Here is a 24,562-nt window from a genome sequence, read left to right on the forward strand (position 1 = left end):
GTCCTGATAGAAGTTTATAAAATAATAAGAGGCATAGATAAGGTTAACAGTCAGAATCTTTTTCCAGGAGTGGAAATGTCTACGACAAGAGGGCATGCGTTTCAGGTAATGGGGGAAAGTTCAAAGGAGATGTGAGAGGCAAGTTTTCTTTTATAGAGACTGGATGGAGTCTGGAATGCATTGCCAGGAGTAATATTAGTGGCAGGTACGATAGGGGCTTTTAAATAAGCATATGAATAAACAAGAAAGAGAGGGATATGGGCAGGGAGAAAGGATTAGTTTAATTTGGCATGATGTTTGGCACAACACAGTAGGCCAAAGGGCCTGTTCCTGTGCTGTACTGTTCTATGTTCTAAATTCCATCTGCCACTCTTCAGCCAATTGACCCAACTGATCAACACCACCTCAATCTTAGATAACCTTCTTCACTGTCCACTATGCTACCAATTTTGGTATCATCCACAAACTTACTCACCACACAAAAGTGAGCTTAGCACCAATCTCAAGCCAGCTCTGATGAAGAGCCATGTAGACTCAAAACATTAGCTCTCTCTCCACATACACTACCTGATCTTCTGATTTCCAGCACTTTTTGTTTACAATACAGATGCCAGCACCTGTAGTACTTTGCTCCTACGTAATGACTCTAAACTCTTATCACACTTTTGAAAAGCTCCCATTTATCAGATGTCCCTTTACCTATGACCAGTCCACTCCAAACAATTTTTCAAAGTTATTTCATACGATTAAAATTTGCTTTACTTCAATTAAAACCTTTAATTTTTATGAAAGGCTCATCTTTTTCCATAACTATTTTAAAACAAATAGAATTATGATTACTAGACCCAAAGTGGTCTCCTACTATCACTTTAGTCACTTGCCCTGTCTTACTACCTAAGAGGTCAAGTTTTGCTCCTTCTCTATTCTGGGTAATCCAAGATGGAGGAGAGGAAAAATTTCTGGCTGTAAGAGCTGCTCCTTTTTTTGAGGTATTTTAGGTGTTGGAGGTGATTTCCTCAAATTCCAGGAGCAGCAATTACTGTTTTATATACTGTTGCATTGTTTTGGAACTTTGGAAAAAAAAGTCAAAACAACAGCAGTTTAAAAGGGAGAAGAGCAGACAAAGGAAGCACATGGTGAGGACAGTGCAGGAGAGAGAGAGAGAGAGAGAGAGAGAGAGAGAGAGAGAGAGAGAGAGAGAGAGAGAGAGAGAGAACCTGCACAGGTACCGCCTTTGCTGTTTGAATTCATGTATCGCTGGACATCGGAGTGCATCTGGGAAAATTCACAACTAATCTTGGAGGAACCTGTTTGGGGGAGGTCACAGCTCAGAAACAGATAAGTTAATTGTTATTCTAAGTCTGTCCTAGAGAAATGCTGCAGTAGTGAGTATAGTGGATTCTTTCTTGGTTATATGTTTTTGGAGATAAGTCTCTTGATTAAACTGAAAATATAAGCCATAGCTATTAATTTAACCTGTGGCAGTGTTTGTAGAGAAATAAGACGGTGTTATTTTTCTGGGTCTGTAGATTGTGAAGGAGCAAAAATGGCCTTTGCAGTGATATGTACTTCTTGTCAGATGTGGGAGTTTAAAGAGAGTTTAAGGGTTACTGCGAATTATAACTGCCATAAATGCTACTGGATGCGAATCTTATCAGATCGAGTGGATCGGTTGGACAGACAGATAGAAGCGATAAGGAATTTGCAACAGCAACAGTATGTGATGGATGGCAGTTATAGGAAGGAGGGCAAGTCTCAGATAGAGTCACATAGATGGGTTAACTCCAGGAACGGTAAGAGAGGTCGGCAGCTAGTGCAGGAGTCTTTTGTGGATATACCCATTTCAAACAGGTATGCGGTTTTGGAAAATGTAGGGGGTGATGGATTCTCAGGGGAACGTAGCACAAACAGCCAAGTTTCTGGTATTGAGTGTGGCTCTAATGCAACGAAGGGTACGTCAGCTTCCAAGAGATCAATTGTGTTAGGGGATTCTGTAGTCCTAGGTACAGACAGACGTTTCTGTGGCCAGCAGAGAAAAAGCAGAATGGTGTGTTGTTTCCCTGGTGCCAGGATCAAGGATGTCTGAGACGGTGCAGAATGTTCTCACGGGGGAGAGGGGCCAACAGAAGGTCATTGTCCACATTGGAACCAATGACAATGGAAGGGAAAAGGTTTAGATTCTGAAGGGAGATTACAGAGAGTTAGGCAGAAATTTAAAAAGGAGCTCCTCAAGGGTAGTAATATTTGGATTACTCCCAGTGCTACGAGCTAGTGAGGGCAGGAAAGGAGGATAGAACAGATGAATCCATGGCGGAGGAGCTGGTGTATGGGAGAAGGATTCATATCTTCGGATCATTGGAATCTCTTTTGGGGTAGAAGTGACCCGTACAAGAAGGACAGATTGCACCTAAATTGGAAGGGGACTAATATACTGGCAGGGAAATTTGCTAGAACTGCTTGGGAGGATTTAAACTAGTAAGGTGGGGGGGGGAATGTGGGAGTGGGACCCAGGGAGATAGTGAGGAAAGAGATTGATCTGAGACGGTTATAGCTGAGAACAGAAGTGAGTCAAACAGTCAGGGACAAGGTAGGACTAATAAATTAAACTGCATTTATTTCAATGCAACGGGCCTAATGAACTCAGGACATGGATAGGAACATGGGACTGGGATATCATAACAATTACGGAAACATGGCTCAGGGATGGGCAGGACTGGCAGATTAATGTTCCAGGATACAAATGCTACAGGAAGGATAGAAAGGGAGGCGAGAGAAGAGGGGGAGTGGCATTTTTGATAAGGGATAGCATTACAGCTGTGCTGAGGGAGGATATTCCCGGAAATACATGCAGGGAAGTTATTTGGGTGGAACTGAGAATAAGAAAGGGATGATCACATTATTGGGATTGTATGATAGATCCCCCAATAGTCAGAGGGAAATTGAGAAACAAACTTGTAAAGGAGATCTTAGCTATCTATAACAATAATAGGGTAGTTATGGTAGGGGATTTTAACTTTCCAAACATCGACTGGGACTGCCATAGTGTTAAAGGTTTAGATGGAGAGGAATTTGTTAAGTGTGTACAAGACAATTTTCTGATTCAGTATGTGGATGTACCCACGAGAGAAGGTGCAAAACTTGACCTACTCTTGGGAAATAAGGCAGGGCAGGTGACGGAGGTGTCAGTGGGGGAGTACTTTGGGGCCAGCGACCATAATTCTATTCGTTTTAAAATAGTGATGGAAAAGGATAGACCAGATCTAAAAGTTAAAGTTCTAAATTGGAGAAAGGCCAATTTTGACGTTATTAGGCAAGAACTTTCAAAAGCTGATTGGAGGCAGATGTTCGCAGGTAAAGGGACGGCTGGAAAATGGGAACCCTTCAGAAATGAGATAGCAAGAATCCAGAGAAAGTATATTCCTGTCAGGGTGAAAGGGAAGGCTGATAGGTACAGGGAATGCTGGATGACTAACGAAATTGAGGGCTTGTTTAAGAAAAAGAAGGAAGCATATGTCAGGTATAGACAGGATAGATCGAGTGAATCCTTAGAAGAGTATACAGAAAGTAGGAGTATACTTAAGAGGGAAATCAGGAGGGCAAAACTGGCAAAACATGCAATAGCTTTGACAAATAGAATTAAGGAGAATCCAAAGGATTTTTACAAATATATTAAGGACAAAAGGGTAACTAGGGAGAGAATAGGGCCCCTCAAAGATCAGCAAGGCAGCCTTTGTGTGGAGCCACAGAAAATGGGGGAGATACTAAATGAATATTTTGCATCAGTATTTACTGTGGAAAAGGATATGGAAGATATAGACTGTAGGGAAATAGATGGTGACATCTTGCAAAATGTCCAGATTACAGAGGAGGAAGTGCTGGATGTCTTGAAATGGTTAAAGGCGGATAAATCCCCAGGACCTGATCAGGTGTACCCGAGAACTCTGTGGGAAGCTAGAGAACTGATTGCTGGGCCTCTTGCTGAGATATGTGTATCATCAATAGTCACAGGTGAGGTGCCGGAAGACTGGAGGTTGGCAAACTGTTTAAGAAGGGTGGTAAGGACAAGCCAGGGAAATATAAACCGGTCAGCCTGACCTCGGTGGTGGGCAAGTTGTTGGAGGGAATCCTCAGGGACAGGATGTACAGGTATTTGGAAAGGCAAGGACTGATTCGGGATTGTCAACATGGCTTTGTGCGTGGGAAATCACGCCTCACAAACTTGATTGAGTTTTTTGATGAAGTAACAAAGAAGATTGATGAGGGCAGAGCAGTAGATGTGACCTATATGGACTTCAGTAAGGGGTTCGACAAGGTTCCCCATGGGAGACTGATTCGCAAGGTTAGATCTCATGGAATACAGGGAGAACTAGCCATTTGGATACAGAACTGGCTCAAAGGTAGAAGACAGAGGGTGGGGGTGGAGGGTTGTTTTTCAGACTGGAGGCCTGTGACCAGTGGAGTGCCACAAGGATCGGTGCTGGGCCCACTACTTTTTGTCATTTACATAAATGATTTGGATGCGAGCACAAGAGGTACAGTTAATAAGTTTGCAGATGACACTAAAATTGGAGGTGTAGCGGACAGCGAAGAGGGTTACAACAGGATCTGGACCAGATGGGCCAACGGACTGAGAGGTGGCAAATGTAGTTTAATTCAGATAAATGCAAGGTGCTGCATTTTGGGAAAGCAAATCTTAGCAGGACTTCAAAGTTTGTGAAAAGATTTGTAGCTCAGTTGCTCGTTGTTGAGAGTCTGTTCGCCGAGCTGGGAATTTGTGTTGCAGGCGTTTCGTCCCCTGTCTCGGTGACATCCTCAGTGCTTGGGAGCCTCCTGTGAAGCACTTCTGTGGATGTTTCCTCAGGCATTTATAGCGATTTGTATCTGCCGCTTCCGGTTGTCAGCTCCAGCTGAAGCCGCAGTGGCCAGTATATTGAATCCAGATCGATGTGTTTATTGCTTGAATCTGTGGATGAATGCCATGCCTCTAGGAATTCCCTGGCTGTTCTCTGTTTGGCTTGCCCTATAATGGTAGTGTCGTCCCAGTCGAACTCATGTTGCTTGTCATCTGAGTGTGTGGCTACTAAGGATAGCTGGTCATGTCGTTTCGTGGTTAGTTGGTGTTCATGGATGCGGATCATTAGCTGTCTTCCTGTTTGTCCGATGTAGTGTTTTGTGCAGTCCTTGCATTGGTTTTGCTCATGCTAGGTATCGGGTCCTTCGTTCTGGTGAGTTGTTGTCTGAGCGTGGCTGTTGGTTTGTGTGCTGTTATGAGTCCTAGTGGTCGCAGTAGTCTGGCTGTCAGTTCAGAAATGCTCCTGATGTATGGTAGTGTGGCTAGTCCTTTGGGTTGCGGCATGTCCTCGTTCCATTGTCTTTCCCTTAGGCATCTGTTGATGAAACTGTGCGGGTATCCGTTTTTGGCAAATACATTGTATAGGTGTTCCTCTTCCTCTTTTTGTAGTTCTGGTGTACTGCAGTGTGTTGTGGCCCTTTTGAATAGTGTCTTAATGCAACTCCATTTGTGTACGTTGGGGTGGTTGCTTTCGTAGTTTAGGACTTGGTCTGTGTGTGTGGCTTTCCTGTAAACCTTTGTGGTGAATTCTCCGTTCGGTGTTCTCTGTGCCATCACCTCTAGGAATGGGAGTTGGTTGTCCTTTTCTTGCTCTCTAGTGAATTGGATTCCTGTGAGTGTGGCGTTGATGATCCGGTGTGTGTTCTCTATTACTGCGTTTTTAATTATTACAAAGGTGTCATCCACATATCTGACCCAGAGTTTGGGTTGAATTTGCGGTAAGACTGTTTGTTCTAATCTTTGCATTACCGCTTCTGCTATTAGTCCAGAGATGGGTGAGCCCATGGGTGTGCCATTGATTTGTTCATATATTTGGTTGTTGAATGTGCAGTGTGTTGTGAGGCACAGGTCCAGTAGTTTGAGTATGCTGTCTTTGTTGATAGGTTCAACGTCTTGTTGTCTGTTATGTCTGTCCAGCAGGTTGGCTATTGTTTCTCTGGCCAAGGTTTTGTCGATAGAGGTGAACAGTGCCGTTAAATCGAATGAGATCATGGTTTCTTCCTTATTTTTGTGTATATTTCTGATGATGTCCAAGAATTCCTGTGTCGATTGTATAGATTGTCTGGATCCGCTGATCAGGTGTTTCAGTTTCTGCTGTAGTTCTTTAGCCAGTTTGTGAGATGGTGTCCCTGGTAGTGATACTATGGGTCTGAGTGGGATGTCTGGTTTGTGCACTTTAGGTAGTCCATAGAATCTGGGGGTGTTGTTGCTTTCAGGTTTCATTCTTTGTAGGTCAAACCTGGTTATCTGTCCGTTTTTTTTGTAGGTTCCTCTGTGTCGTTTATCCTATTGGTGAGCTGTGGGGTGGGGTCAAACTCCCTCTTTTGGTAGGTGTTGGTATCTGCAAGTAGTTGTTGCACTTTTTGGATGTAGTCTGCTTGGTCCAGGATGACTGTCATTCTGCCTTTGTCTGCTGGTAGTATGATAATGTTCTTATCGTTTCTTAGCGATTTTAGTGCTTCCCTCTCCTTGGCGTTGAGGTTATGTGTTTGTCTTTTCCTTGTTATCAGAGGTACGATACTTTGTCTCACTGTTTGTTGTGTCTCTTCTGTCAGTCCATTGTTCCTGAGTGTACATTTTAGTGCTGCTAGGAAGTCTGATGTCTTGGCATCCCTGTGGTTGTAGTTGAGTCCCTTGGCCAGTATGGTTCTTTCCGTGTCTGTGAGAGAGGTTTTTAACCCAGGCGTGTGTTGTGGTGTCCTCTCTGTTGTGTGTTAGTTTGGCCATTTTTTTCTTTTAGTGCCGTTTTTTTTGCGATGTGTGGTCCTGTTCTGTCCTGTCCTATGGTGACGGCCTGTTCTATGGTCCGTGTCCATTCCTGATTGGCGGTTTTTGAAATTAACAATTTTTGGCTCGCAATTTCTTGTCTCTATTTGTGAAGTCTGTTGTGAGCGTCTGTAATCATTACCTGGATCATCCTGAATCTGTTCTGTCTGGCTTTGTCTCTGGCTTGTGGGTTGTTGACTGGTGGTCTGTATCTGACACATGGTGGAAGGATTCGATTCTTTCAGCATTCGTGCAAGAACCAGAGTTGTTCATATGTGGCACTTAGGCGGTTGGCACAGGATTCCCATTTCCTGGCTTGTCTTAGCGTCTCTCGCCCATAGGTGTTCAAAGTTTGTGAAAAGGTATGTAGCTTGGGTGCTCGTTGTTGTGGTTCTGTTCGCCGAGCTGGGAATTTGTGTTGCAGACGTTTCGTCCCCTGTCTAGGTGACATCCTCAGTGCTTGGGAGCCTCCTGCGAAGTTCCTCCTGTTGGTTAGCAGGACTTATACACTTAATGGTAAGGTCCTAGGGAGTGTTGATGAACAAAGAGACCTTGGAGTGCAGGTTCATAGCTCTTTGAAAGTGGAGTCGCAGGTAGACTGGATAGTGAAGGCGGCATTTGGTATGCTTTCCTTTATTGGTCAGAGTATTGAGTACAGGAGTTGGGAGGTCATGTTGCGGCTGTACAGGACATTGGTTCGTCCACTGTTGGAATATTGCGTGCAATTCTGGTCTCCTTCCTATTGGAAAGATGTTGTGAAACTTGAAAGGGTTCAGAAAAGATTCACAAGGAGGTTGCCAGGGTTGAAGGAGCTGAGCTACAGGGAGAGGCTGAACAGGCTGGGGCTGTTTTCCCTGGAGCGTCGGAGGCTGAGGGGTGACCTTATAGAGGTTTACAAAACTATGAGGAGCATGGATAGGATAAGTAGACAAAGTCTTTTCCCTGGGGTCGGGGAGTCCAGAACTAGAGGGTATAGGTTTAGGGAGAGGGGGGAAAGATATAAAAGAGACCTAAGGGGCAACTTTTTCCCGCAGAGGGTGGTACACATCTGGAATAAGCTGCCAGAGGATGTGGTGGAGGCTGGTACAATTGCAACATTTAAGAGGCATTTGGATGGGTATATGTTTAAGAAGTGTTTGGAGGGATATGGGCCAGGTGCTGGCAGGTGGGACTAGATTGGGTTGGGATATCTGGTCGGCATGGACAGGTTGGAGCAAAGGGTCTGTTTCCATGCTGTACATCTCGATGACTCTAGTATTAACATTTATATATTGATAAAGAAAATTTTCTTGAAAGCATTTAACAAATTCTTCACCATCCAAACCTTCATCCTTTGAGAGGAGACTTGATGGAGGCAGTAAAAATCATGAGGGGTCTGCTTCCACTTATGCAAGGATCAAAAATGAGAGGTGTGTACTTAGATTTGGCTCACAATCAGATCAGCCAGAAATTTATCAAATGAAGAAGCTCAAGCAGCCGAATGACAGACATTACTATGTAATCAGGGTCTCTTGGATTTTCACCTGACCCAAATAGTTCAGCCATGATTTGACCAACCTCTACTTTTACTCTCAGTTCTCGAAACATGGACGGGATCACTTCTTGTTCCTCGACCTGATGGATCTCTTCCCTGCTGGGCCAAATATCACGAAGGTAGATTGCCTTCCCTTCAAAGTTTACACCTTGAAAGTAACAGCAAAGTATTAAGCTTATTTTATTCAAATTAACTAAAGACAAAGAACTTAATGGGCAAAGATCCACCAGTTGATCAAACACTCACCTAAAGGTTCCTTTTCAAAGTCAATGTTAACTGTGCCAGCAATGGCATATGCTACAACTAATGGAGGACAGGCGAGGTAGTTGGCTCGAACACAGTCACAGAGACGGCCCTCAAAATTCTTATTTCCAGAAAGAACTCCACATGCCACAAGGTCACCCTGTACCACACAGAAAGGGAGCAAGAAAAGGGAGGGAGAGAGAAACTCTGTCAGTAACTGAACAAACTTTCTACCTTCTTGAATACAAACACATGAACAGAGCAGAAAACAATAAAAAGGAAAACTTCTAAACTTAAACTTTAGAAGTGAGCAGCTTCCGAGAGAGTTTCAGATTTTAAGTAGCATGCGATTCAGATGCAGTAACTGTAACAGTGATGATGTACTTGCACCTTCAGAGACTCAATGGAACTAGAATAATTAAACTTTTAAAAGTGCTGAAAATTCTTGGGAACTAGCTCCCCAATGCCAGTTCACAAACATTTCCCAATGTTACTAATAATATCGCACATTTTCTCCATGTACAATTAAATCATTAAGGAGGTCTAAAGTGGCATTTGGAAACCTGATCTCAGTAGATGAATATCATCCACTATTGTAAAGGCTATTCCCCTTGGGGCAATAACATTTAAACTAAGCAAACATCAGATTTTACCTTTTGGATACCAGCAACAACTGACTCTGGCAAGGGAGCAGTATTCCCAACGCAGGTAGCACAGCCGTAGCCGATAACTTCAAACCTATTTCAAAATAATAGACAAATGTTGCTTATCCTTTGAAAACACACATTACAATTACCATTGCAGAAGCGTCAGTGATCATCCATCCCAATTAGTGCATAACTGTTTTGTCATTGGGATGGTTTATACATATAAGTTGCCAGTACTATATCAATGCCTAGTGCAAGTTTTTCAACAAATGAAATGTGTATTGCATTTCCACAGATGTGTTATGTACAGGTTAGCTGCAGCTTAATCATTCTGTTCTCCCTGCATGAACTTGATTCAAATGTAGTGTTCAGTACTTGTGGCGTTTATAAACACTATCATGTCTCTCTCTTAGAGCAATGAAATGCATGCTTGAAGTTATAAAAGTTACAGTGGACCCAAGTACACATTGAGAGAGTGAACTCGAACTGCCATGAATAACACAAATAGTTAGCTTCTCCTCACTTTAACACAGGAAATTCATTCAGAACCACCTTTATTTCATTAGCCTTGAGCATTTGAAAGCACCTACCCAAGACTGTGCAGGTAAGGCAGTACACCACTGGCATTCAAGTAATATGTCACCATCCCACTTCCGGGAGACAGGCTGGTCTTGATGTAAGGTTTAACAGACAGGCCTGCCTCAATGGCCTTTTTAGCTAGTAAACCTGGTGGAAACAATCAAACTTTGAATCAGTTTGCATTTTAGGAAGAGGGGACCTAATTTCTATGCTTATAATGTAACCAGAGTGAGGACTGTCAATTACAAGTTTTTTTAAAAATTGCATTTATATAACATCTTTTTCATCCACATGATACCTCAGAGATTTTTGAATCTAACAAATACTTCTTGAGGCAATCACTGCTGTAAAGTAGGAAGCTTGACTCAGAAGGTGGGAGTCAGGGTCACTGAGTAATTTTTTGCGAGAGGTGGATACATTGTCAGCAAAGGAAATCAAAGGTTATGGAGGCATGACAACATAGAATTTAAAATACAAACAAATCAGCTATGATCTCGGGCTTGAAGGGCCGCATGATCAATTTCTCTTCCAAATTCATATGTTCATCCATGACGGTCAGTTTGTGCACAGCAAGCTCCAATAAACAGCAAACCTGGAGTACTGTGCCCAGTCTGCTCATTCTGTTATGGAAAGGATATTATTAAGCTGGAGAGATTTCAGAAGAGATTTATCAGGATGTTGCCAGAATGGAAGGTTTGAGTTATTAAAAAAAAAGGGCTGGATAGGCTGCAACTTTTCTGCTGGAATGTAAGAGACTGAGAGGTGACTTTATAGAGGTTCATAAAATCATGAGGGGTATAGGTAGGGCTAATGGTAGGTGTCTCTTCCATGGGATAGGGGATTTCGAGAGGAGAGCGCACATTTTTAAGGTTATTGGAGACAGTTTTAAAAAGACATGGGGGCAAATTGTTTACAAAGAGTTTGCATGTGGAATGAACTTCCTGAGGAAGTGGTGGATGTGGATACAATTGCAACATTTAAAAGACACTTGGATAAGTACATGAATACAAAAAATTGAGGGATATATGCCAGTAGCAGGCAGATGGGACTAGTTTTGTTTGGGATTATGTTCAGCATGGACCGGTGGGACCAAAGGATCTGTTTCCATGCTATATGACTGTATGGCTCCATGAATTGACCAGAAAGCCTGATGTAATGATGCTGATTGAGGCATATATATTTACTGAGGCACTGTGAAGATCTCTCCCTCCCACCCCAATGAACCTTTATAGAGCTCCAGGAAAACATTTACGAAGGGTGCATCTACTGAAACGTCTGATGAAAGGTTAACTCAGTTGCTCTGTCCAGAGGCTGCCAAACATCAATGTATCCTGCATTTATTTCAGATTTCCACTATCCAGCATTTCTCTTTAAAGTCTCACTAAAGCAAAGCACAATGCTGTGATACCCCAGTACTGCACAGGAGTGCCAGCCTCGATTTCGTATTCAAGCCCCTGGAGTGAGACTTCAACCGGCAACATCTGACTCGGAGGCAAAAGTGCTTATCAAGATTGAATACGCCAACTGGACACTGACAAGATAATGAGTGATTTTGGGATTTATGCACAAGGACATGCAGATCCCACCGTACTATAAGACCATAAGAAAAAGGAGCAGAAATTAGGCCACTCGGTTCATTGAGTCTGCTTTGCCATTCAATCATGGCTGATAAATTTCTCAACCCCATTCTCCTTGTAATCTTTGATTACCTTGACAATCAAGAACTATCTATCTCTGTATTACATATAATCAATGACTAACCTCCACAGCATTCTGTGGCAATGAATTACAACAGATTCACCACTCTCTGGCTGAAGAAGTTTCTCCTCAACTCTGTTCCAAACCCTTTATTCTAAGGCTGTGCTCTCAGGTCCTAGTCTCTCCTGCTAATGGAAACAATGGGCGGCACGGTGGCACAGTGGTTAGCACTGCTGCCTCACAGCGCCAGGGACCTGGGTTCAATTCTCGCCTCAGGCGACTGACTGTGTGGAGTTTGCACATTCTCCCCGTGTCTGCGTGGGTTTCCTCCGGGTGCTCCGGTTTCCTCCCACAGTCCAAAGATGTGCAGGTCAGGTGAATTGGCCATGCTAAATTGCCCGTAGTGTTAGGTAAGGGGTAGATGTAGGGGTATGGGTGGGTTGCGCTTCGGCGGGGCGGTGTGGACTTGTTGGGCCGAAGGGCCTGTTTCCACACTGTAAGTAATCTAAAAGTAATCTAATCTAATCTTCCCAACATCCACTCTGCCCAGATTGTTCTGTATTCATTAAGCTTCAATTAGATTCCCCCTCATCCTTCTACTCCCAGACTTAGTTATGTTCTGGATACCTCCCCAGCTATGGAAAAATCTGAACTTTGCCTATTCATTTAAACTGTCTGTACACCTTTGCAGATTCTCCACCTCTTCTTAACAATTTACTTTCCTATCTTGGTGTCATCAGCAGATTTAGCGATCACACATTTGGCCCTTTCACCCAACTGTTTTCATTTAGATTGGAAACAGTTAAGGTCCAAGTTCTGACCCCTGTGGCACTCCACCACTCTCAGCTTGCCAACAGCAAAAAACATTCAGTTATCTCTACTTTCAACCTTTTATTAGAGTCATATTAAGTCAAGTAAGTCTATTACGTGAAAACCTCTACCTTCACCTCAATCAGTGCACATATTGACCTAGTGCTCTGGGCCCCAACCCCCTTGCTACACAAATTTAACACTTATGAGTTACACAGCAAACCTCCCTGCAAGGATATTGGTCCTCGAGGATTGTGATTACTTGGTATTACTCCTTGTGTTGCATGCTAGGGAGGCCAGAAAATAGGAGATAACGCAGTTGAATGCATGGTTAAAGAGGTGGAGCAGAAGGAAGGGCTTCAAATTACTGGATCATTGGGATCTTTTCCAGGGCAGGAGGAATCTGTACAATGAAGACAGGTTACATAGAGACTGGAGGGTCATCAAATTCCTTACAGGGAGATTTACTAGTGCCACTCAGGAGAGCTTAAACTAAGTGTGGCAGTGGGGTGGAAACCACAGCAGAAGGTCAGCACGTGCAACGTAGATATAATTTAAGCCAAGTCTAATAGGAAGAACAACAGGGCCAGGTTAATGAACACGGCAGGATTGGCGGTCTGAAGTGCATTTATTTTAATGCAATGAGTATAACAGGTAAGGAAGATGAGCTCAAGGTCTGGATTAGTCAATGGAACTACAATGTTGTTACTATTATCGAAAGAAGGGCAGGACTGGCCACTCAGCGTTCCAGAATTTGGATGTTTCAGGTGTGATAGAGAGGTGAAAAAGGGTGTGCGAGTTGTATTACTGATTAAGGAGAATGTTGTAGCTGGACTTAGAGAATATCTCGAGGGCTCATCAAGCGAGGCTGTATGTGTAGAACGTTGGAATTAAAAAGTTATATTCACTATGATGGGATGATACTATAGGCATCCTAGCAGTCAATGGGAAATACAAGAACAGATATGTAAGCAGATTGTTCAAAGAGTGATTTTAACATCCCCAACATTGACTGGGACTCTCTCAGTACCTGGGGTTTAAATGGGACAGAATTTCTTAGATGAATTCAAGAGGGTTTCTTGAAACAGCATGTAGATAGTCAAAACTCAGGAAGGGACCATATTAGACATTGTACTGGGGAATGAGCCTGGCCAGGTGATCAAAGTTTCAGTGGGGGAGCAATTCAGAAACTGTGATCATAATTCAGCAAGCTTTAAGACAGTTATCGATAAGGATAAGACTGGTCTTTGGTGACAGTTCTAAATAGAGGGGGTGAGGGCTAAGTACGATAGCTTTAGGTGGGAACTAGAGAAATTACATTAAGAGGTGGCTGTCTAAAAGTAAATCTTAAAGGCCAGTTGATCAGAGTTCAGGACTGGCATGTTCCTGAGAGGATAGATGATAAGGATGGCAAGATTTGGGAACGCTGGATGACAAGAAATATTGAAAGTATAGTCAAAAAGCAAAAGTATTTGTAAGGTTTAGGAAATTGAAAACAGACAAGGCCTTTGAGGATTATAAAGGAAGCTGGAAAGGAATTAAACAAGGAATTAGGAGGGCTAAAATGAGCCATGAAATGTATTTGACAAGTAGGATTAAGAACAGTCCCAACACATTTTTCACATATATTAGGAACAAGAGGGTAGCTTGGGAAAGGGTGGGTCCACTCAAGGACGAGGGAAAGAATGTGTGTGTGTGGAGCCAGAGGAAGTGGATAGATCCTTAATGAGTACGTTGCATTAGTATTCACCATGGAAAAGGAAATAGATAACAGTAAGATTAAGGAGGGGTATGCTGATATTCTAGGGCAACTTGATATTAAGGATGATATTTAAGGAGGTGGTGCTGGATGTTTTGAAAGACATTGAGGTAGGTAAGTCCTCAAGGCCCGATGGAAACTATCCTAAGAACAGAGGGAGACAAGAGATTGCTGGTACCTTGACAGAAATCTTTGTATCCATTTTAACCAAAGGTGAGGTCACAGAAGACTAGAAATAGTGAAGTTAAACATCACACAACACCAGGTTATAGTCCAACAGGTTTAATCGGAAGCACAGTGATAGTTTCACTTCTTTCATGTGTAAATCACAAAACCTTTTTTTTAAAAGTTGCATTCTCGGGTTCATAGCAAACTGCCCAGCTCTCAGGACAACTCCATACAACCCTGTCACGGTGGACACTGCAAGATGCGTCAGATTGTGGACATAGATACCACTATTACGTGTGGGAACATCTCCCACCTTTTACATGGCAGGTACTCATGTGACTCAGCCAACGTTGTCTATCTTATACATTGCAGGCAAGGATGCCTGGAGCATGGTACATTGGGGAAACTGAGCAAAGGCTACGACAACGGATGAATGGGCACCGCACAACAATCAACAGACAGGAGGGCTCCCTCCCATGTGGGGAACACTTCAGTGGTCCAGGACATTCAGCCTCGGCCCTTCAGGTGACCATCCTCCAAGGTGGACCTCGGGACAGGCAGCAGAGGAAAGTGGCCGAGCAAAGGCTCATAGTTAAGTTCGGTCCCCATAGGGAGGGCCTCAACCGGGACCTTGGGTTCATGTCACACTACAGGTGATCACCATTGCACTACACACACACACGGATATTCCTACATACACATACACTCTCACATACACACGGACACAGGTACACACAGACACCCACACACACCCTTATAGACACACACACTCCCACACGCACCCCCTCACAGACTTAAGACACTCTGCACTCACTACACACATACACACACACACACTTTCTCACACTCTCAACCCCCACCCCAGACAGACACACACACACACACAGACAAAGACCCACATGCACACATATATTTTGTGGGGTGAATTTGTACTTGCAGAGTTACATTGCACTTTGCTCAAAAACTGCATGCATTCATGTAGAACTCTGTTATCTCACTTTTTAGATTAGAATCAATCTAAACATCAGGTCATAGACAGAGAACACAGGGGGCTAACACCTTCAACATATTGTCTAGCTATCACCATTGTTAACAGCTAACCCGAGAATGCAACTTTTAAAAAAAGGTTTTGTGATTTACACATGAAAGAAGTGAAACTATCACTGTATTCTAACAGATGAAAGGCTTAACAGGCAATTTTTCAATGTATAATTTCAGTTACATCACACTGTAAATTTTTGTTATAAATTCTGTGTTACGATTGAGCCCTCCACTATCACCTGATGAAGGAGCGTCGCTCCGAAAGCTAGTGTGCTTCCAATTAAACCTGTTGGACTATAACCTGGTGTTGTGAGATTTTTAACTTTGTACACCCCAGTCCAACACCAGCATCTCCAAATCATAAATAGTGAATGTTGTTCTTTTGTTCAAAAAGGTAATATGGATAATCTTGGAAATTATAGGTAGGTGAGCCTTAAATCATTGGTAAGGAAATTATTGTACAAGATGCTTAGGGACAAAATTTACTCACATTTGGAAAAGAATAGATTTATTAGGGATAGTCAGCATTACTTTACCTCCCCCTAAGCTTTGTCTCATAAATCTGATTGAGTTTTTTGAGGAAGTGATAAAGGTAATTAGAGACATAGATGTACAGCATGGAAAAAGACCCTTCAGTCCAACCTGTCCATGCCGACCAGATATCCCAACCCAATCTAGTCCCAACTGCCAGCACCTGGCCCATATCCCTCCAAAGGGTCAGTTAGACTCGAAACGTCAGCTCTTTTCTCTCCTTACAGATGCTGCCAGACCTGCTGAGATTTTCCAGCCTTTTCTCTTTTGGTTTCAGATTCCAGCATCCGCAGTAATTTGCTTTTATCCTTCCAAACCCTTCCTAATCACATACCCATCCAAATGCCTCTTTTAATGTTGCATTTGTACCAGCCTCCACCAATTCCTCTGGCAGCTCATTCCATACACGTACCACCCTCTGCGTGAAACAGTTGCCCCTTAGGTCTCTTTTATATCTTTCAAACAGCAAAGGCTGTAACTGTGCAGGTTCACTGGTCTGTCAGTTTCTTTCTCTCTCTCTCTCTCCTGTACTGATCTCACCATGTGCTTCCTTTGTCTGTTCTTCTCCCTTTTAAAACTGCTGTTTTGACTTTTTTTTCCAAAGTTCCAAAACAATGCAACAGCATATAAAACAGTAATTGCTGCTCCTGGAATTCGTGAACATCACCTCCAGCACGTAAAATACTTCAAAAAAGGAGCAGCTGTTACAGCCAAACACTTTCCCTATCCTCCATCTTGGATTACCCAGAATGCATAATTGATGAAGGTAGGGCAGATTCCTGAAGAAGGGCTTCTGCCCGAAACGCTGATTCTGCTGCTCCTTGGATGCTGCCCGACCTGCTGCGCTTTTCCAGCAACACATTTTTCAGCTCTGATCTCCAGCATCTGCAGTCCTCACTTTCTCCCAGGGCAGTAGATGTTGTCTACATGGACTTCACTGAAGCATTTGACAATGTCCCTCTCCTAGGCTGATAGAGAAGACTAAGCCACATGGCATTCACAGTGAGTTGGGAAGTTGGATACAAAATTTGCTTGGTCATAGAAGACAAATGGCAGCTGTGAAAGGGTGTTTTTCTGACTGGAGGGCTTTGGCCAGTGGTGTTCTGTAAGGATCAGTGATTAGACCTCTGTTTTTTGGTAACTTAAGATAAACAATTTAGATGAAAATGGAGGTGGTCTGATTAAGTTTGCAGATTGACAACAATTGGTGTTATGGATAGTGAGGAAGTTTGTCGAGGATACAGACCAGTTGAAAAGCTGGACGGAGAAATGCAGATGGAGTTTAATCCGGACAAGTGAGGGTGATGCATCTTGGGAGGTCAAATGCAAGAGAAAAGTATACACTAATTGGCAGGAACCTTAGGAGCATTGAAACATAGAGACATCTTGGGGTGTAAGTCCATAACTCCCTGAAAATGGCAACACAAGTGGATAAGGTCATGAAGTAAGCATACAGCACACTTGCAAGTCATACTGCAGCTATGTAAACCATTAATTGGGCCATATTAGGAATATTGTATACAGTGCTGGTCACTCAAATAACTCTTCAGAGGCCAGTATCCTATCACAAGTCACCCTTTACACATGAACAGTCCCAGCGTACAGTACTGCCTCATACAGAGTCAGGCTGTAGATTACCAGTATCCCAGACACAAACTTTTTATGTCAGCTAGGGATCCTTGACTGGGCCCCAATCATGGAACTCTTATTCTATGAAGCCCAACTGGCTGACCTCAGTACAATCACTATCGTTGCTACACAACAGAAAGGATGAGGTGACTTTGGAGAGGGTGCAGAAGAGGTTTACCAGAATGTTATCTAGATTGGAGTGTATTATCTATAAGGAGAGGTTGGACAAATATGGATTGTCTCACTAGAGTAATGGAGGCTAAAGCGGGACTTGATAGAAGTGTATTAAATTATGAGAGGCATGGATACGGTAGGTAGTTGGAGCCTTTTTCCCAGGGTAAAAATGATAAATAGTAGAGGGTATAGGTTTAAAATGATAGGGGAAAAGGAGATGAGCGAGGCATTTTTTTTACGCATAGTATAGTTGGTGCATAGAACATGTCAGGGGAGGTGATAGAAAGCGTTACAATAATAATGTTCAACAGGCACTCACATGAAAAGGCAGGAAGTCAAGGGATACAAACCATGTTCAGGCAGATTAGATTAGTTTAGAATGGCAACGTGGTTGATACAGACATGGCGTGCCCAAGGGCCTGTTCCTGTGCTGTACTCTTGCATGTTGTTATTGGCTAACAAGTCCTTTATCCATGTTAGTATATTATTCCAATAGCATGTGCTCTAAGTTTGTATAGTACTCTTTGATGGGCACCCTGTCGAATGCCTTTTGGAAATCCAAGCACACTACATCTACTAGTTTGCCTTTGTCCACATTGCTGGTTACTTCCTCAAAAAGCTCTAACAAATTAATTTAAACACAATTTGCCTTTCACAAAATCATGCTGACTCTGCCTAATGACATTCAGATCCTGCCATATGCTCCTCAATAACTGATTCTAATAATTTCTCTGACCGAAATTGGGCTAGTCATCTTATAGCTTGCTGCTGTTTGATTCCCTCATTTCTTCAAGAATTAGCTATTTCCAATCCGCCAGCACTCTTCTTGAATTGGAGACAATTCAATTTGGTAAATGAAATAAATGCACGGGAAACGTTTAATAACTAGTTTGAACAGCAGTATATACCCTTACCTGCTCCCAGCATGACAGATGGATTACAATTATTCGTACAGCTTATTACAGCTGCAATGACAACAGAACCATGGGCCAGTTTATAATCCTTCCCTTCAAATTCAATTGCAACCACCTCCTTCTGTTTTTCTGGAGGAATCTGAAACCCTTTAAAACCAACCTGCATAAAACATACAGCAAGCATTTACACATAAACTGAAACAAATAGCACAGAATTATATACTTTTGCATCGGATACAGACAATATGCTTTAAGCAGTTTAAGATCTACTGCACCATACAACTGTTGTTATTATCAGGTAATGTCTAGATATTGTTGTTCCAATTATGCTTGAAGCCTCTTACGGAGTGTCAATAGGTTACCAGTGGGTATTATCATAGATACAGAGTCATTTAGGAGATAGAAGACTAGTTCCATTCCTCACTCTGTCTCCATTGTTCTACAAGTTTATCATTCAATGTTTATTTCCTATTATGCATGGGTCTCAATTACAAATGGCAATTATTAATCAAATGCCTAAGTTGTGCGAGTTTTATTTTTTGGGAAGGCAGATAGGGTTGGGTGGTGAAGGGAATTGGTGGGAAAACAGAGGAAAAGGTTCATGGCTAAACATCTAACCTGACCTACAAAAATAGATAAAAATAGATAGATCATCACAGAGATACTGTAATTTAGTGTTCCACCCGCCAGTCAAGTAGAGACCAGCTAACTCAGCAGAGATGGATACCTGAAATTGAAGCCTGTCAAAACTAAGTCAGTAACTAGGAGAGTATTGTGGAATGGCATTGCCAGATAGGCTGCATTTTCAATTCAGACTGGATGCCAGGCAATGACTGGATTCTGAGGATCTCCGAGTGAAGGTTGAAGTTGTAGACAAACTATATTACCCATCAATGTAATTCTTAACCCACTCTGAACCCGGTCTTTAGCCGCCAATGCTGCTCCAGTGAAGTTTAGTTCAAGCTCAAAGAATAATCTTCCATTCAGGTATTTCCTAATGGCTAACCTCAACAATGAGCAAAACAAATTCCCATCACAGCCACTGTTTCAATTTTGTTGCACACAGGGCTGGTTCTGATGGAAATTCATTGAGTTGAAGCATTAACTGTGCTCCTATCTTCATGGATGCTGCCTTATCTACAGAGTTTTTCAGCACTTTCTGGTTTTATTTTCTACATCCAGCATTTGCGGTATTTTGCTTTAGTTAAAGCTATAACTCAGATTTCAACCTGAATTTACCAGCACCTAACAGAGCAACTTGCCCCCTGAAATATTGCAATATCAATGCTCTGTTTAGAGCTCTGTACTCAATCCTTTCCACTTGTTTGAATGGAGCTGTGAATCAGTTTAAATGAATTTTAAAAATTTTAAAACAAAGAAATCTTACGTAAACACAATTTCTCCTCTTGAAAGGAATCTTTTCAGAATTGTTACGGGGGGGGGGGTGAGGTGGCTATTACATCCATCATGTCTCTCTGAATAAGCATCACAGAGTGCAATTCCCTGGTGTTCGCCTAGTAACTCACCATATTGTTCCCATTTAAATAAACATCGAATTTCCTTTTGAATGCTGCACTTGAACCTACACCTGAAATGTTGCCTTCTCCACTTCCTAATGCTGCCTGGCTTGCTGTGTTCTTTCAGCCTCCTGCTCGTTACGCTTGAACCTGCCCATCCCAGTTGAGAAGCACCTTCCAGATCCTAATTGCTTGCTGCGTTAACAACTTTTTCCTCAAATCACTTTTGGTTCTTTTACTAATTACATTGAGTCAGTGCCTTATTGTCCTCAATCTTTTCAAGAACAGGAACATTTTCTCCATATTTATTCTGTCCCAACCCCTTAGCATTTTCGAAACTTCAATCAGATCTCCTCTCACCCTTCTCTCTCCCTTCTCTCTTAAATGGAATACAGTCCCAGCTTCTCCAATCTATCTCCAGAACTAAAATTCCTCACCCCTTGAACACTTCTTTGCAATACCTTCCTAATTTTCCTGAAGTGCGGCACCAGAACTCCTGGACACAATTCTCCAGCTGAGGTCAACTTAGTGTCTTATTAAATTTCAACAAATTTATGGCAGCTAACAAAAGGTTAAAGTGCCAAAGACCATTCAGTATTGAAAGGACTAAATCAAATTTTCAACTTTCTCGTTAAATTAGGTTACGTTAGCAGGTCCCATGTCTGGAACACCCAGTTCCAGAGTGCAACTTACACTCTTCACTGGCAGAACATATCTGTATTCCTCCCCACTCTGTGAGAAGGACTAAAACAGGTCTGTGATAATGCGGGTCCTAGGTGAGTGACTCAATGGATAAACAGCCATTTGTGCTGAACAAGTTTACAACAGGAGTCTATTTTTAACATACAGCTTCGCTATGGTGTGGACTGCAAACTTCCTTTTTCCCTGCATGACACAAATTTTGTATTGGTTCTGAGAACATTTACTGCATTATAAACTTTCTTATGCCACCTTTATTTTCACAAAGTAATGAAATAAATTACTTTGTGACCTTTCACAAGATTCGCGTCAAGAATTAAAACACAGCAGTTTGGCAGATCTTTAATAATTACAGGCATACACACCTTTTCATTCAGGCTGTTCTGAAAATCTTTCTTCATTTCATTTACCATAACTCTGTCCTGTGGCCGTTTTGGACCGCTCACATATGGAACAATACCTGACAGATTCAATTCAATAACCTGAGGAATGGATACAGAAGATGTCAGTGTACACTGGCCAGCCTTAAAACAACAAACGTCAACAGACAAAGCAGGCAGAATCACATTTTGTGCAATTGCTTCATACTTCCAAAATCTCCAACAGAGATCTGCATACAGTTTGATATTTCACAGCTGACTGTTGTTGTTGTTTTACACTTCAGACAGTTATCAGAGCTGTGAGATACACCCTTTACATTAAAGCCTTGTTCCACAATGCTCAATGGAAACCAATATATTCAGAGCAAACCCCAATTCTGACACAAAATATCTGACTCCAAGCTGCCCTGATCAGCAACACAAAAATAAACAGTAGGGGGCGAGTAAAATGAAAAGTTTGGGACACAGGAACATATGAATTAGAACTGGGAGACAGTCAAATGGCCTCTCTAGCTCGTGGGTGATCTTCTACACCATCCCCACATCAAAATCCTGAAAACCCTCTAGCACTGTGGGTTTACCTATATGTTATGGGCTGCTTATGGGTGTGCCCAACAAAAAGACGTTTAAGTGCAAGTTCATTATTCCTTGAAAGTGGAGTCACAGGTAGACAGGATAGTGAAGGCGGCACTTAGTATGCTTGCTTTTCTTGGTCAGTGCACTGAGTTTAAGAGTTGGGAGGTCATGTTGAGGCTGTTCACGACATTGGTTAGGCCACTTATGGAATACTGTGTTCAATTTTGGTCTCCCTGCTATAGGAAAGATGTTGTGAAACTTGGAAGGATTCAGAAATATTTACAGGGATGTTGCCAGAGTTGGAGGATTTGAGCTATAGGGAGAGGCTGAATAGGCTGGGGCTGTTTTCCTCGGAGCATCAGAGGCTGAGGGATGACCTTATAGAGATTTATGAAACCACGAGGGGTATGGATAGGGTGGATAGTCAAGGTCTTTTCACTGGTAGGGAAGTACAATTCTAGAGGGCATAGGTTTAAGCTGAGAGGGCAAAGATGTAAAAGGGACCTAAGAGGCAACTATTTCACGCAGAGGGTGGTGCATGTATGAAATGAGCTGCTGTTGGTGGCAGTGGAGGCTGGTACAATTATAGCATTTAAACTGGTGGTAAGGAGGCACCAGACCAGGACTTCAGGGTGGCACATTGGGAGTGGCTCAGTGGTTAACACTGCTGCCTCTCAGCGCCAGTAACCCGGGTTCGATTCCAGCCTCGGGCAACTGTCTGTGGAGGCTGCACATTCTCCCGGTGTCTGCGTGGGTTTCCGCTGGGTGCTCTAGTTTCTTCCCACAATCCAAAGTAGTGCTGGTTAGGTGAATTGGCCATGCTAAAATTGCCCATAGTGTTTAGCAATCTATAGGTTAGGTACATTAGTTAGGGGTAAATGTAGAGTAATAGAGGAGGGGAACAGGTCTGGATTAGTTACTCTTCGGAGGGTCACTATGGACTTTGGGCCAAATGGTCTGTTTCCACACTGTATGGGATTCTATGATTCTTCAAAGTCAATTAGGGACATGTAATAGTTAATAGCCTTGCCAGTGACATCTCATGAATAAATACATTTTTAAAATTAGCAAGTTTTGAGAAGACTTGTAGCTCAGGTTGATGTTCTGGATGTAGGTTTGCTCGCTGAGCTGGAAAGTTCATTTTCAGATGTTTTATCACCATACTAGGTAACATCTTCAGTGAACCTCTGAATGAAACACTGGTGCTGTAGCCTGCTTTCTATTTATAGGTTTGAGTTTCTGTGAATTGGTGACATTATTTCCTGTGGTGACATGATTTCCTGTTTTTTGAACCCAAGGAAACTCGAACATATAAACAGAAAGCGGGCTATAGCACCAGTGCTTCATTCGGAGGCTCACTGAAGATGTTACCTCGTATGGTGACGAAATGTCTGAAAATGAACCTTCTAGCTCAGTGAGCAAACCTACATCCACATTTTAAAACTTTATTGATACCTTTAATGTCTATCAATCTCTGTTTTGAATATACTCAATGACTTGAGTCGCTACAGTTACTGGGCAAAGACTTCCTAAGGTTCACCTGCTCCATGAAGAAATTCCTCCTCATCTCAGTCCTAAATGGTCCACTCGTTATTCAGACTATGTCCCTTGTTCCAGTCCCCACAACCAGGTGAAACATTGTGCCTGCTTCTATTGCGCTATCATTCTGCTTTACTGAATGCATCAGGGAGGAATATGTCTTTGTCTGCTATGTTGCTTTGCTTCATTTTGTAACCCGTTACGTTGTTTAGGCCTTGCCAGAGGCGGCAGGGGTCAACACCACTATCCCCTCCAAACTGATCTCAAAATTCTGAGACCTATGTCTCAGTCTGCTCTCTGAACTGGATCCTCAGCTTCCTGACCCATTGATCGCAATCAGTGAAGATAAACAACTGCACCACCTCCACGATCAAACTCAACACTAGAGGCCCCAAGGATGCATTCTCAGCCCCTTACTGTACTCTTTGAACACCCACAAGACTGTGTGGCCAAATTCTAAATGAGCACCATCTACAAGTTTGCTGACACCACTGTGGTAGGACGGATATCACACAACGATAAATCAGAATGCAGAAAGGAGAAGAGAGGGCTTGGTAATGTGGTACAATGATAACAACCTCTCTTTTAATGTCAGCAAAGCTAGAGAACTGATCATTGACTTCAGAAAGGAGAACACATCCCCATCTATATCAACAGAGCAGAGGTCGAGAGGGTTGAGAGCGTCAAGTTCATGCGAGTGACAATAACCGACAACCTATTCGGACCTCCCACATAGATGTGACAGTCAAAAAGGCACAACACCTCTTCTTCCTCAGGCAGCTCAAGAAATCTGGCATATCCATAAGGAATCTCACCAACTTCTACAGATTCACAACAGAAAGCATACTGTCCGGTGCAACTATCTTGGTATAACAACTGTTCTATCCAAGACCAAAAGAAACTACAGAAGTTTGTGCACAGCCCTGACCACCTTGGAAGCTAAACTTCCATCTCTGGACTCAATTTACACTTCTTATTGCTGTGGAAAGGCTGCTAAATACATTAAAGACTATATCCCACCCCAGTAATGCTCTCCTACAACCTCTTGCATTAGGCAGAAGCTTGAACACACGCACCAGCAGGTTCAAGAATAGCTTCTTCCCTGCTGATATTAGATTGATGAATGGACTCTCTAATTGCAAATAATGTTGATCATGTTAATGTTGTTCTTGCCTCGCACATGCTCTGTGCAGTAGACCTCGCTTTGTCCAAGTGTTTTTCATCCGACGATCTGCCTGTATTGCTCACAAAGCTTTTCACCGTACTTAGGTACACATGACAATAAA

General features: G+C 42.6%; 1 protein-coding gene across 1 annotated transcript in view; it reads right to left on the bottom strand.

Annotated features, from left to right (window-relative positions):
• Positions 1–24,562, bottom strand: part of ireb2 (iron-responsive element binding protein 2) — a 77,557-nt gene that overhangs the window by 12,675 nt on the left and 40,320 nt on the right. The window contains exons 11-16 of the mRNA XM_072553277.1: positions 21,147–21,263; positions 18,566–18,725; positions 9,853–9,988; positions 9,269–9,353; positions 8,619–8,775; positions 8,396–8,520 (exon numbers count right to left, since the gene is read on the bottom strand). Of these exons, the coding sequence (XP_072409378.1) occupies positions 8,396–8,520; positions 8,619–8,775; positions 9,269–9,353; positions 9,853–9,988; positions 18,566–18,725; positions 21,147–21,263 (780 nt within the window). The remainder of the gene's footprint in view (positions 1–8,395; positions 8,521–8,618; positions 8,776–9,268; positions 9,354–9,852; positions 9,989–18,565; positions 18,726–21,146; positions 21,264–24,562) is intronic.

Source organism: Chiloscyllium punctatum, chromosome 33 (assembly GCF_047496795.1).
Source record: "Chiloscyllium punctatum isolate Juve2018m chromosome 33, sChiPun1.3, whole genome shotgun sequence".
Classification (NCBI taxonomy): domain Eukaryota; kingdom Metazoa; phylum Chordata; class Chondrichthyes; order Orectolobiformes; family Hemiscylliidae; genus Chiloscyllium; species Chiloscyllium punctatum.